The sequence below is a fragment of the Anolis carolinensis genome, chromosome 5, assembly GCF_035594765.1.
Source record: "Anolis carolinensis isolate JA03-04 chromosome 5, rAnoCar3.1.pri, whole genome shotgun sequence".
Lineage (NCBI taxonomy): Eukaryota > Metazoa > Chordata > Lepidosauria > Squamata > Dactyloidae > Anolis > Anolis carolinensis.
In genome coordinates this window covers 3,115,469-3,130,014 of record NC_085845.1, presented here as the reverse complement: position 1 = coordinate 3,130,014, position 14,546 = coordinate 3,115,469, and the positions used below count along the sequence as shown (strand labels likewise).

General features: G+C 47.6%; 1 protein-coding gene across 2 annotated transcripts in view; it reads left to right on the top strand.

The window, feature by feature from the left end:
• The window catches only part of sema4f (ssemaphorin 4F), a 38,407-nt gene extending 27,816 nt beyond the window's left edge, over positions 1–10,591 (top strand). For both annotated transcript variants that reach the window (XM_062980854.1, XM_062980855.1), the window contains exons 8-15: positions 536–678; positions 1,281–1,462; positions 2,733–2,880; positions 3,809–4,025; positions 4,130–4,239; positions 5,737–5,894; positions 7,235–7,293; positions 9,169–10,591. In XM_062980854.1, the coding sequence (XP_062836924.1) occupies positions 536–678; positions 1,281–1,462; positions 2,733–2,880; positions 3,809–4,025; positions 4,130–4,239; positions 5,737–5,894; positions 7,235–7,293; positions 9,169–9,806 (1,655 nt within the window). In that variant the 3' untranslated portion in view covers positions 9,807–10,591. The remainder of the gene's footprint in view (positions 1–535; positions 679–1,280; positions 1,463–2,732; positions 2,881–3,808; positions 4,026–4,129; positions 4,240–5,736; positions 5,895–7,234; positions 7,294–9,168) is intronic.
• Positions 10,592–14,546: the final 3,955 nt, after the last annotated feature.

Here is a 14,546-nt window from a genome sequence, read left to right as displayed (position 1 = left end):
TCTCTGAAAAAGATGTTTATGAGTAAACATCTTGTATTAAGTCACCATGCAGGCACATTTCTTATTTAAGTTCACTTACAGATAGGATGTAGCTTCTCTTATGTGTTGAATATAAAGGGTATCATTCTTAATCAATAGTCCATAGTCTTTTAAGTATACTCGTACTCACTGAAGTCCATAAGCATACTTCTATATTGAAGTCCAAACAACAACATACATGCATCCACCTCCACTGAGGTCTGGACACATACATCTGCTTTCATTGAAGGCCAAACACATACTGAATACAAAATGGAGTCCTGATTCTGAACATGCTGAGTACAATCTCATGTCTATAACTACAGCCACATCAAAGAGGTACAGTTAAACTGGCAAATCAACATACACATAGAATACAGGTTACCAAATATATACATTAACAAATAAATCGTGAGAAGCTTGGGAGGTTGCTATTTCCAACAAGGTATGGGTTGGACCCAGTGCCACTGAGTTCACGCTTCCTCTGCTGGTCTCTCTCCCATCCTCCCTGGTCCAGATCCAGAATTTGTGGCCTCAGCCTTTGTGCGAGAGGGAAAGGACGGCGAAGACGACAAGATCTATTTCTTCTTCACGGAGACGGCGCGCGAGTACGACTTTTATGAGAAGGTCAAGGTGGCCCGTGTGGCCCGTGTCTGCAAGGTGGGCCTGGGGAGCAAGGGTTGGCACATCGCGGGGCAGGAAGCCGGGGGCCCTTCTGATTTCTGGCCATTGCTGGTGTTCTAGAGCTACTGCTTTTCTACCTGCAAGGAGGGCTGCCATCTATGTCCCCTTCAGAACCCTTCCATCTCCCTGCGCGTCTCCCAATGGGCCACATTGCAGTGCCTGTTAATGTGGGATTTGTGTATTGGTAGTGTTTAAATGAAATTTGTGTCTGGCATGTATTGCATACAGGTTGCATCATCCAGAGTATGCTCTAGTCTGTAAAGAGTTAATGACTGAGAAGCTGTGTTGACCTTGATGTGTGGCTGGAACCTGGGGAGTATCCAGACTCATGTGTGTTTGTACATTACTGATTGCTTCAGTTGAGATCTTGCTGTGTTCTGAGTTTGTGTCTGCCTAGAGTGAAAGCCAAGCCTGTGTTCATCTGCAATTCTGTTTGTCTTGTATAGTAAAACTTTGTATATACTTTTTAACATCGTTTCTGACGTCTCTTCGTTCTGCGCTCCATTGACAACAAACAACTGCTGCTACGCTGCGGATTACTCTGACAGTGCTATCATCTCTTTCTGTTGTCCCCGCAGGGAGACTTAGGGGGCCAGAAGACTCTGCAGAAGCGATGGACCACCTTCCTGAAGGCACAACTCTACTGCTCAGACCCCAAGAGCGGCACCGTCTTCAACATCCTGAGGGACGTGGTCACTCTGCCAGCTCTAGACGGTGCCTGGAATGCAACCATCTTCTACGGGGTCTTTGCAGCCCAAGGGTGAGAGCCAGGGGTATTTTTTTGGTGGGCTTGTGCACTTTCCCTTCCTCCCCTTTTTATTCATTTATTTATTTATTAGCGACATTTATATCCCACCCTTCTCACTCCAAAGGGGACTCAGGGTGGCTTACAAGTTATATATACATACAATATATTATATTACTAGTATAGCACAATATAAGCATTATATATTATTATATTGTACTATACGACTATATTGGAATATTATTAGTAATATTACATGTAATATAAATATACAATTATAATACTGTATTATTTTTATTATTACATTGTATTACATCATAATATTATCAATATATATATATATATAGATAATATTTTTTCCCAATCCTGAAAGCCCCTTCAATGCAGATGAGAGAGATGTCAATCAGTTGTGCTGGCAGGAGAAAAGGGGGAGCATGGGGGACCTCCTGTCTTGTGATGGGGAAGGAGCTTCAGTTTTCCCAGGGGCAAAAGTGTGCCCCAGAGTCCCCAAGAAAAAGCAAGGAGAGCAAAAGGCCCTTCCCACTCTTGTCCCTGGGTACACTGCTTCTGAACATGGAGGCTCTATTTTGTGAGTGTAAATAAGAGTCCCCAAAACCCTGGTGGGACAGCTATGCCGCAACTTAAAAGCATCTGCTTATAAGTATATGTTTCACTCTTTGTTCTCCCTGCTGGCCTTCAACTTAGGCACACTGTACTCCAGCCATTCAGCCCAGCCAGGCAGTACAAAAACTTCCATGAATAGTCACAACAGGAGGAAAGACCATGTTTTGCCAGCTTTTATGCATGACCCTTTCCTCTGTTTCCCCACCTCTGGACACAACATGTTTTTGACCAGAGGTGCCCTCTGGCCAGGCTCAGGCATCTCCGTAACTCTTCAATGGCATGGTGCCTTTTTGCCAAGACTTGCCTGAGGATGTTTTTCCTAATACACACATATCTCCAACACATTTGAGTTGCCTTGGTTCGTAGCCAGCTGTGACTGCTTCCCCTTACTTGTCCTCTGCTGTGCTCTTGGGACTACACTCCCCAAGCCCACATGAGCAGTCATGAGGGAGGATGGGAGTTACAGTCCAGCTCTTTCCTTTCCTGCCTGTGGTCCAAATGACAGGAAGATCTGCACATGAGGCAAGCTTCAGGGGTTGGGGGCTTTGGACCGTCCTTGCCTTCGAAGGTGGTTCTGAGCTTCAGCCTCAAGAGCAGCGCACTGGGGTGGGGGGGCTCTCACACCTGGGCTGAGCAATGATGGTGTCCTGCCCTTTTGCAGGAGAGAGGAGAGTGGCTCGGCCGTTTGCACCTACAGCATGGAGGCCGTCCGGAGGGCCATGGAGGGACACTTCAAAGAGTTCCGGAGGGAGTGTGACAAGTGGACGCGCCTCACGCCGAGCGACGTCCCCCATCCACGCCCAGGAGCGGTAAGGTTATTGGAAATAACTGCCCCCAGTCTCTGGGCACATATCCCTTTGGAAATAAATGGCAATCATAACCTAATTGAAAAGGAAAAATGATGCCATATCTCTTCGGCAAATGTGAATCTTCACGAACATGTGGAGAGCACCTTTTGGAAACCGCTAGTCAAGAAAAGCATGACCTTGTTAGAAGTCAACCCTTTGAACAAGTGACATTCACAAGCATTCATGTAGTGGCACACAGGGAACTCGGCTGTTAGACTGAAGAACCATGTCTTTGAACTGCCAAGGACAAAGACATAACACTGCCATGACAAAAATATATTTGAAATTGAAGTTGCCCCAAAGATATACACTCCTTTGAAACCTCTTAGTTTAAAATATTCACTCAGAGATAAATACAAAGTTTTCTTTAACAATAACATACCTTGTTTACTCACAAACATCTTGTATTAATTCACCATACAGGCACGTTTCTTATTTAAGTTCAGTTATAGGTAGGGTGTAGTTCTCTCTGTGTGTTGAGTACACAGGGTATCATTCTTAATCAATAGTCCATAGTTTTTAGGTATATTTGTACTCACTGAACTCCATAAGTCATTCTTCTCTACTGAAATCCAAACAGCAACCTGCATCCACTTCCACTGAGGTCTGATGCAAACACATGCATCCACCTCCACTGAGGTGTAAAGAAGACTGAATATAAAAATGGAGTCCTGAGTCTGAACATGCTCAGTCAAACTGGTACAAACTGGTAACTCAACATATCCATACAATACAGGATAGCAAATGTATACATAAACCGATAAATAGTGAAAGGCTTGGGAGGCTACTATTTCCAACAAAGGGAGGGTCTGGAAGTGTGTGTATGGGGGGGGGGAGCAGGCCTCTTTGCGATAGGCCCTGTTGACCCTCTCTTCCCTTGCTGTCTCAGTGCGTGACCAGCAGCACGGAGGGGATCGGGTCCTCGCTGGCCCTCCCCGACCGTGTCCTGACCTTTGTGCGTGACCACCCCCTCATGGACGAACTGGTCCTCCCCCTGGACAACGCGCCAGTCCTGGTCGTGCCGGGGGCACGCTACCTGCGCCTGGCCATCCACCGAGTGGCTTCCCTCTCTGGCCAGGAGCACCACGTCCTCTACCTGGGGACAGGTGAGGCTCGGGAGCGGGGGATTAATCTTGTGGGGCTCTGTGGGGTTGGAGACCGTGGCTGCTCCTTGTCCACTCTAACGGTCCTTCTCCCTCCCCCCACCCAGAGGACGGCCGCGTCCACAAGGCCGTGAGGATCGGCCCCCGGCTCTCCCTCCTCGAGGACCTCCATCTCTTTGCAGAGCCTCAGCCTGTCCGGAACCTGCAGCTCCACCAGGTGGGATGGGTGACTCAGAATCATAACATAATAGTTGGAAGAGACCACATGGGCCATCTAGTCCAACCCCCTTCTGCCATGCAAGAAAAGCACAGTCAAAGCCCTTCCAACAGATGGCCATCCAGCCTCTGCTTAAAAGCCTCCAAGGAAGGATCTTCCATCAGACTCCGAGGCAGAGAGTTCCACTGCTGAACAGCTTGTAGTCAGGAAGTTCTTCCTAATGTTCAGGTGGAATCTCCTTTCCTGTAGTTTGAACCCATTGTGAACCCATTGCTTGTCCCTGTTTTATTTACTGTTTGTCAGTCATATTTATTCCAGCACTCAAAAGGCTATTGAGCCACAGTGCATGTCGGCAGGAAGCCAAACCCTTTGAGAAGCAGCTGAAGGATCTGGGGATGTTTAGCTTTGGAAAAAGAAGGCTGGAAGAAAGGGGCATGGGAGCCTTGTTTACATATTTGAAAAGATGTCACATTGCGGCAAGGGCTAAGCTTCTTTCCTGCTGCTCTGGAGACTAGAACCCAATGGAGCAATAGATTCAAATCTCAGAAAAAAAGATTCCACCTAAACATTAGGAAGAACTTTCTGGTAGTGAGAGATATTTGGGAGTGAAATATGCTGCTTCCTGGGAGTCTGGTAGAATCTTCTTCTTTTGAAGTTTTTAAACAGAGACTAGACTGTGCGGTCGAAGCCTTTCATGGCCGGAATCACTGGGTTGTTGTGCATTTTCTGGTCTGTCTGGCCATGTTCCAGAAGCATTCTCTCCTGACGTTTCACACACATCTATGGCAGAGGTTGTGAGGTCTGTTGGAATGCAAGGCCATTAATGCCAATCAATGTGATTAATCACAACATTCACACTGGCTTCCAACAGACAAGAGTTATTTCTCCCATCCTGGACCTTCCACAGATATATAAACTTCCCTTGCTTAGTTTTCCCAATAGACCTCACAACCCCTGAGGATGCCTACCATAAATGTTTACAAAACGCCAGGAGAGAATGCTCTGGAACATGGCCATACAGCCCAGAAAATGCACAACAACCCAGAGACTAGACTATCATCTGTCAGGAATGCTTTGAGTATATTTTCCTGCATGGCAGGAGGTTCTTCCTAATGTTTAAGTGGAATCTCTTTTCCTGTGTTTTAATCCATGGCTCCGTTGTGTCCTAGTCTTCAGAGCAGCAGAAAAGAAGCTTGTGTACTCCTCAATGTGACCTCCTTTGAAATATGTAAACATGGATCTCACGTCCGCTTCTCAAGGACAGGGGAGGTTTCAGTGGATGTCAGTTCTCAGATGGCTGCTTCTCCATCCTCCCCCACTTTTCCAAGGTTGGCCGTGGCAACTCCTTTCCAGCCATCCTTGATAAGCCCTTGCTCAAAGGCCACCTCCACATTCAAAAGAGGGAGGGGGGGGAGGAAGGAGCCTGCCAGCATTTCTCCTATCTCTGCTTGTGCTATTTCTCCTGAATGACCTGTTGCTTTTCGGTGGCTTCTCCAGAACTGGCTCTATGTGGCGTCCGACACAGAGGTGACCCAAATCCCCACGTCCACCTGCCATGCATATAAGACCTGCCAGGACTGCCTCCTTTCCAGAGACCCTGCTTGTGCCTGGAGCCGGGAACTGGGGGCCTGCCGGGAGCACCACGGACAGGCGGGGTAAGTGGTGCTGCTCTGGGGATGGAAGGCTTTGAACACTGGTCCAGATCTTGGTTCAGACAGGAAAGGGTAGGGAAGGCAGTGAAGCAGGCTTCCCTTCTGAGGAAGGAGCATTGTCCTCACTCTCACCTGCCGAGAGCAGTGGGGCTTTCTTTCCCAGGTGCCCCTCCATTCACACCTCTTTCGTCAGTGATGGACTGGATGAGGGCTAATAGGCTGAAATTAAATCCAGACAAGACAGTTGGAAGGCGGATCAGGGTGTGGGGTTACAGTCTGTGTTGGATGGGGTTACACTCTCCTTGAAAACACAGGTGTGCAGTCTAGTGGTGCTCCTGGGTTCATCGTTTACCCTGGAACCCCAGGTGTCGGCGGTGGCCAGGAGCGCCTTTCCACAATTAATACTTGTGCGACAGCTGCACACATACCTTGAGATGCCAGATCTGGCCATAGTGGTCCACGCTTTAGTCACTTCCCACTCAGACTACTGCATCGCTCTCTATGTGGAGCTGCCTTTGAAGATAGTTTAGAAGCTTCAACTGGTTCAAAGATCGGCAGCCAGGTTACTCACAGGAGCCCCACATAGGAGGAGATCCATTCCCATTTTGCGGCAGCTCCACTGGCTGCCGGTCTGCTTCCGGGCTAAATACAAAGTGCTGGTCATTACCTTTAAAGCCCTAAACGGCTCGGGCCCAGGCTATTTGGCAAACCGAATCTTCTCTTAGAAACCAGCTCAGCACTGCAGTCAGCGGAGGAAGCTCTCAGTCCCACCCCCATCTCAAGTGAGGCTGGTGGGAATGACAGAGAGGGCCTTCCCCGTGGGCACTTCCCGCCTCTGGAACACTCTCCCGAAGGAAATAAAGATGCCCCCCTCCCTCCTCTCCTTCAAAAAATAACAGAAGACTCATTTTTGCTCATTAGCATACAGAGAGGAGAAGGATTAGATAATGACAGATCAGTACCAGACCTCTGGTTGAGAACTATTGTATGTACTCAGGCCCTGCTAGTCCGTGTTGGCCCAGCGGTCATCACTGGCCACATAATCAACCCACATGACTTTGTGAACTTTGGTTGGTTCCTGTTGATCAGTGTGGATGTCTCATGTGTAGGTTTTATGCCGTTGTATAGTTTTGTTTGCCTAAGTTTTGCTTAATTTATTGATGTTAGGTTCTAATTTTACATTTAAATGTGAGGCTATTCTGGATTATTTTGCCGCTACGTGTTTGTTTTTATTAAGACATTGCATGTTTGCCTTATGTGTGTTGGAATCTGCCCTAAGTCCCCCTAGGGAAGTAGATAAGGCAAAAGATAAAATTTTGTTTATTTTATTATTTTCTCCTCAGGCTGATCCAAGACCTGGCTGCAGTGAATGTGCTGACACTGTGTCCCACAGGGAAGAAAGGTAAGGGGGCTGAGCCTTCCCATGATGAATTAGGCAAGTTCTGCTGTGGGGGCTCCCTCTGTCCCACTGAGGCTGTGGAGGGGAGTCAGGATGACCATGTTGAGGGTGGGGGTTGGAGATGAGAACCGCTTTTGTTCCTCTGTTGCTATGCTTAAGACTGGACTGGATGGAGAGTGGGGCATCCCTATGCCAGGGATGGGCAGTGCGGCCCTGGGACCTTCCACCTCACATACTTGCAACATACACATTACCAATACAGGGTTATTACAAAAGGATGCCCCAATTTCAAAAATTCATGGTAAACGTTTTAGTGAACGCACATGTATGAAACCTACATCAACATGAAGGGGAAGTCTTGTTTTTTTCCACACTCAAAGATGTTCAATATACCTCCTGCCAGTTACACAGTAGTCCAGCTCCTGGCACACATGGCGCAAAATGTCGTGGTCAATCGCATCAATTCACCTTACTGCTAAGGTGAAACATAACCGGATGAGCTTTGCAGCAAAGCCGTCATCTTCCATCCACTCTTGCATGGCAGTGCAGAAGGCGCATCACACAATGTGGTCATTGCATATGAAAGCTTGCACCAACTGCAGGTGATATGCATGCGGAGACACTTCCTGAGCACCTTTCTCACTATTGATTGAAGTATCCCCATCTCCTGGCTAGTCCTGTTTGTGGTCGTACAGTTACCCCGTCCGGGTGGCACACATGAGTGTGGAAAAAAACTTGAAGACTTCCCCTTCACATTGATGTAGGTTTCATACTTGAATGTTCACCATGAATATTTGAAATTGGGCATTCTTTTGTAATAACTGTATATCAACAGCAGAAGTTGGACCTCTGGATATTTTTTGCTAAAGAGAGGCATCCATGCCCCCCTCTGCTGAGTGCCAAAACGCAGCACATATTTTTTTCTTTCTGGACTGAGGATATCTTTTATAAATGGCAAGAACTGTTGCTGTCTCAAATACCCTGCTCTCTTTTGCTCCCAAATCTCCATTGTACACTTCTAACTCCCTTTTCTGTCCTCAACGGATGGGTCCCATCCTTTTGTTCTACCTGTTGAACTCCCTGTCCTCAGAAGTCAGACTAGCCAGCAACCTACGAAATGTTCATTTCCATGGCGGGCCACATCCGCTTCATGGTTTCCATTCAAGGGAGAATATGAATATATATATATATATATATATATATATATATATATATATATATATATATATATAAATTCCCATTCAAGGGAATATATATATATATATATATATATATATATATATATATATATATATATATAAATTACATAGTGATTGGTGCTCTTTTGTTTATACCCATTTGGGGCCCCAGGTGTTACTGAACAACAGGTCCCATCACTTTTGATTATATCTTCCATGCAGATTGGGGAAAATGGAAATTGCAACCCAACTGCACATGTGACTCTGAGGTTGAGGAAAAGTGAAAGGACATTTTACAGTTAAATATCATACCCAAAGGTCTTGCATCTAACTCAGGTATGGGAAAATTTTGGCCCTCCCTCCAGGTGTATTGGACGTTAATTCCCACAATTCCAAAACACCTGGAGGGAGGGCTGAAGTTTGCCCATGCCTGATCTTAATCCAAACCCCAGTATTCTGACTGAAGAGAACAAACTGCAGCCTTCCAGATGTCACTGTATTGCAACTCCCATCAGCTCTAGTTATGATGTCTAATGATGAGGAATATGGGAGTTGTAGCCCAGCATCTAGAGAGCCACAGACAATGACACAGAGGTTGGAAACATGTGTTCTATAGGTAGCTGGTTGGGATCCTCCCTCCTTTATGTGTGTCCATTTAAACTGCACAGAAGATGGTGTGACAACCTCTTTTAACTTCCAGAGGTGCCCTCGATGGTTGAAGTGCCAGTGCTCCCATCTGCCCGGGTGGTCCTGCCCTGCAACCCGCGGTCCTCCTGGTCAAGGTGTGAGTGGCAAATGCCTTCCCAAGACGCCTCAGCCTATGTCATCCGCAGGGATGGCCTGGAGCTCTTTGCAGCAGGAGCAGCAACCGCTCTGGGGGAGTACATGTGCCGGTGCGTGGAGTCCGGCGTGGGCGGCGTGGTGGCCTCCTACCATCTGGTCAGCGGAAGCCCCGGCATCCTGAGCACGGTCAAGTCAGCGGAGCGCAGCTACGGCGTGCTGGTGGGCCTGCTGTGCTTTGTGCTGGGCGTGGCGGTCAGTGGGGGCTGCCTGCTCCTATATGAACGGCGGCGGAGGGAGCGGCTACGGCGGGAGCTGCTCTGCCGTGAGAGGAACGGCCTAGACCTCATGCCCTCGACTGCCACCAGCTGCAGCCACGAGCCCCAGACCCCCAGCTCCCCTGAGGATGAGCGGCACCCACTGGCCACCGGCAAGAAGAATGGTGGCAGTGGCCTCAATGGTTTCCCCCACTACGTCAACGAGATGGACTCCGCCGACCAGGCCCGCATCTACTTGACGGGGGTTCCCCTGGCCAAGTGCGATGAGACCTCCATCTAGAGGGAGATTGATTGTTTCTGGAAGAAAGAGGTCCAAGGGGCCAGTTTTGGGCAGCTTGGCAGAGGGCCTGTTCACAACAGGGTCTCTCTCCGCGTGGTCTCCGATGCTCCCGTGCGGCCCCGGGTCTGAAGGCTTCCTGTGGCTGGCCTTGCTAGTCTCTTGTGGCCGTAGGGAATACCACCAAACGTCTCAGGGTTGGCTGTTGTGGCCCCATGGGCCCCTGGAGAGCGCTGGCCGCTTCCTGCACCTGGGAAAAGCCATGCTGAGGAACCGCAAAGGACGAGCATGGGTTTCCTGCAAGACTTTGCTGCAAATAACCTGCCAAAGGAGGGGTCAGCACTGGTGGACCCTGGACCTGGTTTGTGGGCCATACGGAATGGCTGCTCTCCACAATAGGGGCCCCATGGCCGCCTGTTGTGACCCCTTCCTGCTGCTGCTCTGCCTGGAACTGGACACCGTCCTGAGGTGGGTTTCCCAGGAGACTTTGTAGTTAAGTGACCAAAGGGAGTCTGACGTTGGTTTGCCAAACAAAGGGCGGAGCATGCAATGTTTACTATGATACGTCCGCCTCCATTTCAGCCCTGCAACTGCACTGAGGAGCTCTGGACGGAAGGGCCCCTTTTTCTGGGCACTTCCATCCGCTGTGGGTCCCCCCTCTCCCACAGCCCCTTCCTTGGCCTTGGGGCAGGGCTTTTGTGAAACGGGTGTTGTGTTCGTTGTGTTTCTGTTTTTGTTTTTTTTGCACTTGTGGAACATGTGACGTATTAAAGAGACTTGTTGGAGAAGGCGGGGCTCTTTGTTGATTTTGCCTCAGTCTTCTCTCCCAAAGGGAGATTGGGGTTCAACCTGAACAATACGGAGCGGACGAGGTAATAGGGGAAATGCAACCCAAAATAGGTAAAGAATTCATCCACGAAGAACTGGCTCCATGGCCAGATGAATTACATACAAGAGTAGTGAAGGAACTAGCAGAAGTCATTTCAGAACCACTGGTAATAACCTTTGAGAATTCTTGGGAGAACAGGAGGAGTCCCTGCAGACTGGAGGAGGGCTAATGTGGTCCCGATCTTCAAGAAGGGAAAAAGAGAATCCAAACAATTACTGTCCAGTCACCCTGACAACAATACCAGGAAAGATTCTGGAGCAGATCATTAAGGAGGCAGTCTGCAATCACTTAGAGAGGAATGCTGTGGTCACTAAAAGTCAGAATGGATTCCTCAAAAAACAAGTCATGCCAGGTTCATCTGTTCTCTTTTTTTCGATAAGAGTTACAAGCTTGGTAGATGCAGAGAATCCTGTGGGTGGAGCATATCTTGATTCCAGCAAGGCCTTCAACAGAGTCCCGCATGACCTTGCAAGCAAACTAGTCAAATGTGGGCTAGGAAATACTACTATTAGGTGGATCTGTAATTGGTTAAGTGACAACCCAAAGCGTGCTTCTCTCCAACGGTTCCCCTTCTTCATTCTGGAAAGAAGTGACTATTTGGGGTGTCATTAAGAGGTTTTGGTCCAGGGCGCAGTTCTGTTCAATATCTTTATTAACGACTTGGAGGAAGGTTTAGAGGGCATACAGTATTGCTCAAGTTTGCAGATGGGACCAAATGGGGAGGGACAGCTAATACTTCAGAGGACAGGGTCAGAATGTAAAAGGACCTTAACAGATTAGAGAGCTGATCGGCTAAAACTCACACAATGAATGTCAACAAGGACAAATGAAAGATACTAAACTTAGGCAAGAAGACATGAAATGCAAAGATATAGAATGGGTGACACCTGGTTAAAAAAAAAAAGGACCTTCGTGAAGAACAGCATGAACATGAGTCAAGATTGATGTTGAAGGCTTTCATGGCCGGAATCACTGGGTTGCTGTGAATTTTCTGGGCTGTATTACCATGTTCCGGAAGCATTCTCTCCTGACGTTTCAGACATCCTCAGAGGTGGTGAGGTCTGTTGGAAACTAGGCAAGTGGGGTTTATATGGAATGTCCAGGGTGGGAGAAAGAATATCCAGATATTTAAATCCCACTTACCTAGTTATCCACAGATATAGAACCCTCACTTGCCTAATTTCCAGCAGACCGCACAATCTCTGAGGATGCCTGCCATAGATGTGGGCAAAATGTCAGGAGAGAATGCTTCTGTAACATGGCCATACAGCCTGGAAAACTCACAGCAACCCATGAGTCAAGAGTGTGATTTTTTTTATCATGTCAGAAGTGAATTGAGGCAAGTCGCTTCTGGTGTGAGAAAATTGGCTGTTTTCAAAAACGTTGCTCAGGGGACGCCCGGATGTGTTACCATCTTGCGGGGGGCTTCTCTCATGTCCCTGTATGGGACATGATTGAAGCCAGTATCTTACAAGATACTGGTCCTGACATTTAAAGCTCGAAATGGCCAAGGACCATTATATCTTGGGGACCGCCTCATTCCTTTTCCCCATCAGTGGTCACCTCAATCCTCCCAGGAAAATCTCCTATACGTACTGGGCCCTAGGGAGGTACACCTGGAAGCTACAAGGCTTTTCGATCTATGCCCCAATTCTGTGGAACTCATTGTTTCCATATATTAGAGCAATGTCTGAGTTGCGACCTTTTGGAAAAGTGCTCAAGACTTGGCTGTTTGGTTGTGCATTTAAGTAAATCAGATCTAATTTGCTAAATAGTCACTGTTGAATGTTTTTAGGTTGAATGTTTTTATGTTGAATGTTTTTATGATGAATGTTTTCTATTGTGGAATGATATTTTAAATTGTAAGTCGCTCGGAGCACTCTGGTGGAGAGCGACTAATTAAGAAGTGAAGTGAAGTGTATGGAAAGCTAAAGGTGACAGATGGGAACTCACTCCGTCTTTCGGATTTGAACCCCCAACCTTCAGTTCAGCAGTCCAGCCAGCACAAGGATTTAACTCATTGTGCCACTCCAAGAGGTGTGATGCAGCAGCTGAAAAAACCAATGTGATTTTGGGCTGCATCAGAAGGAGTCTAGTGTCCAGGTTGAGGGAAGTCCTGGTGCCTCCCTAGTCTGCTTTGGTCAGAGCTCCTTATCTGGAATAATAACTTTGTATCCAATTCTGGGCACGATAATTTAAGAGAGATATTGACTCTTAAGCTGGAAGGTATCCAGAGAAAGACAACGACTATTATTTATTTATTTATTTACAACATTTATACCCCGCCCTTCTCACCCGAGGGGACTCAGGGCGGCTTACAAAAATTGGCAAAATTTAATGCCCAAATTGCAATCATAAAAACAAAACAATATAAACAGATCTGTTAATAACATTGTTAAAACACATTATAAAAACCTTAAAAACATATATATAATTAATTCCATTCATCCAAGATCCTCATGCTTCATCCTTAAATCAGGCCATGTCAACTTTGTCATTTACTCATCAAAAGCTTGGGCACATAACCATGTTTTCACGGCCCTTCTGAATCCCAGCAGGGTAGGAGCCTGTCGGATATCTCCAGGGAGGGCGTTCCACAGTCGGGGAGCCACCACCGAGAAGGCCCTGTCTCTCGTTCCCACCAGCCGCGCCTGTGAGGCAGGTGGGACTGAGAGCAGGGCCTCTCCAGATGATCTTAGTGAAATAGAGGGATCAAAGGTCTGAAGACCATGAATAATCCCTCTGAGGAGCGTTTTAAGGAACTGGGCATGTTTAGCCTGCAGAAGAGAAGGTGGAGAGGAGACATGAGAGCCATGTATCAATATCTGAAAGGGTGTCATAAGGGAAAGGGAGCAGGATTGTTTTCAATTGACTCAATGGAGCCACGGGTTCAAGTTACGGGAGAGGAGATTCCACCTGAACATTAGGAAGACCTTCCTGACCGTAAGAAGAGCTGTTCAGCATTGGAACTCCCTGCCTTCAAGTCTAGTGGAAGCTCCTTCCTGGGAGGCTTTCAAACAGAGGCTGGATGGCCATCTATCGGGGCTGCTTTGATGGTGCTCTCCCTGCATGGCAGAGGGTTGGACTAGATGGCCTTTAGGGGTCCCTTCTAACTGATTATCTTCCATTTGTGAAAGGCCGTTTCTTAATTTCTCACTTCCGGGGTACTCCAACCGGAAGCCTGGGCGCGGCCTGTTGTGACGCTCCTCCAAGAATTCCCTCTTTCTGTTCTCTCTGGCCGGAAGTTCCAGCGACATCCGGTCTGGGCTTTTGGCATCTAAGCCAAGGAGCTGAGAAACAGAGACGCAGCCAATGAGCAAGCAGCAAAGTTGTGAATCATCCAATGAGAATGCAGCAAAGTTGTGGCCCAGCCAATGAGAATGCAGCAAAGTTGTGGCAAATGAGCGAATATTATTTATCTCTGGCTGCGAAAGAGAGGGAGAGAGACGCAGCCAATGAGCAAGCAGCAAAGTTGTGAACCAGCCAATGAGAATGCATAAAAATTGTGACCCAGCCAATGAGAGTGCAGCAAAGTTGTGACCTAGCCAATGAGAATGCAGCAATGTTGTGGCAAATGAGCGAATATTATTTATCTCTGGCTGCGAAAGAGAGGGAGAGAGACGCAGCCAATGAGCAAGCAGCAAAGTTGTGAACCAGCCAATGAGAATGCATAAAAATTGTGACCCAGCCAATGAGAATGCAGCAATGTTGTGGCAAATGAGGCGAATATTTACTTATGAGAGATAGGGGGCGGTTCCTTTTGAGGGCGGAACTAAAGGCGTTGTTTGGCCAATCGGGGAACTATCCCATTCTAGCAAGCCAATGAGAACTGTGTGACGTCATCGGCGAGGGCC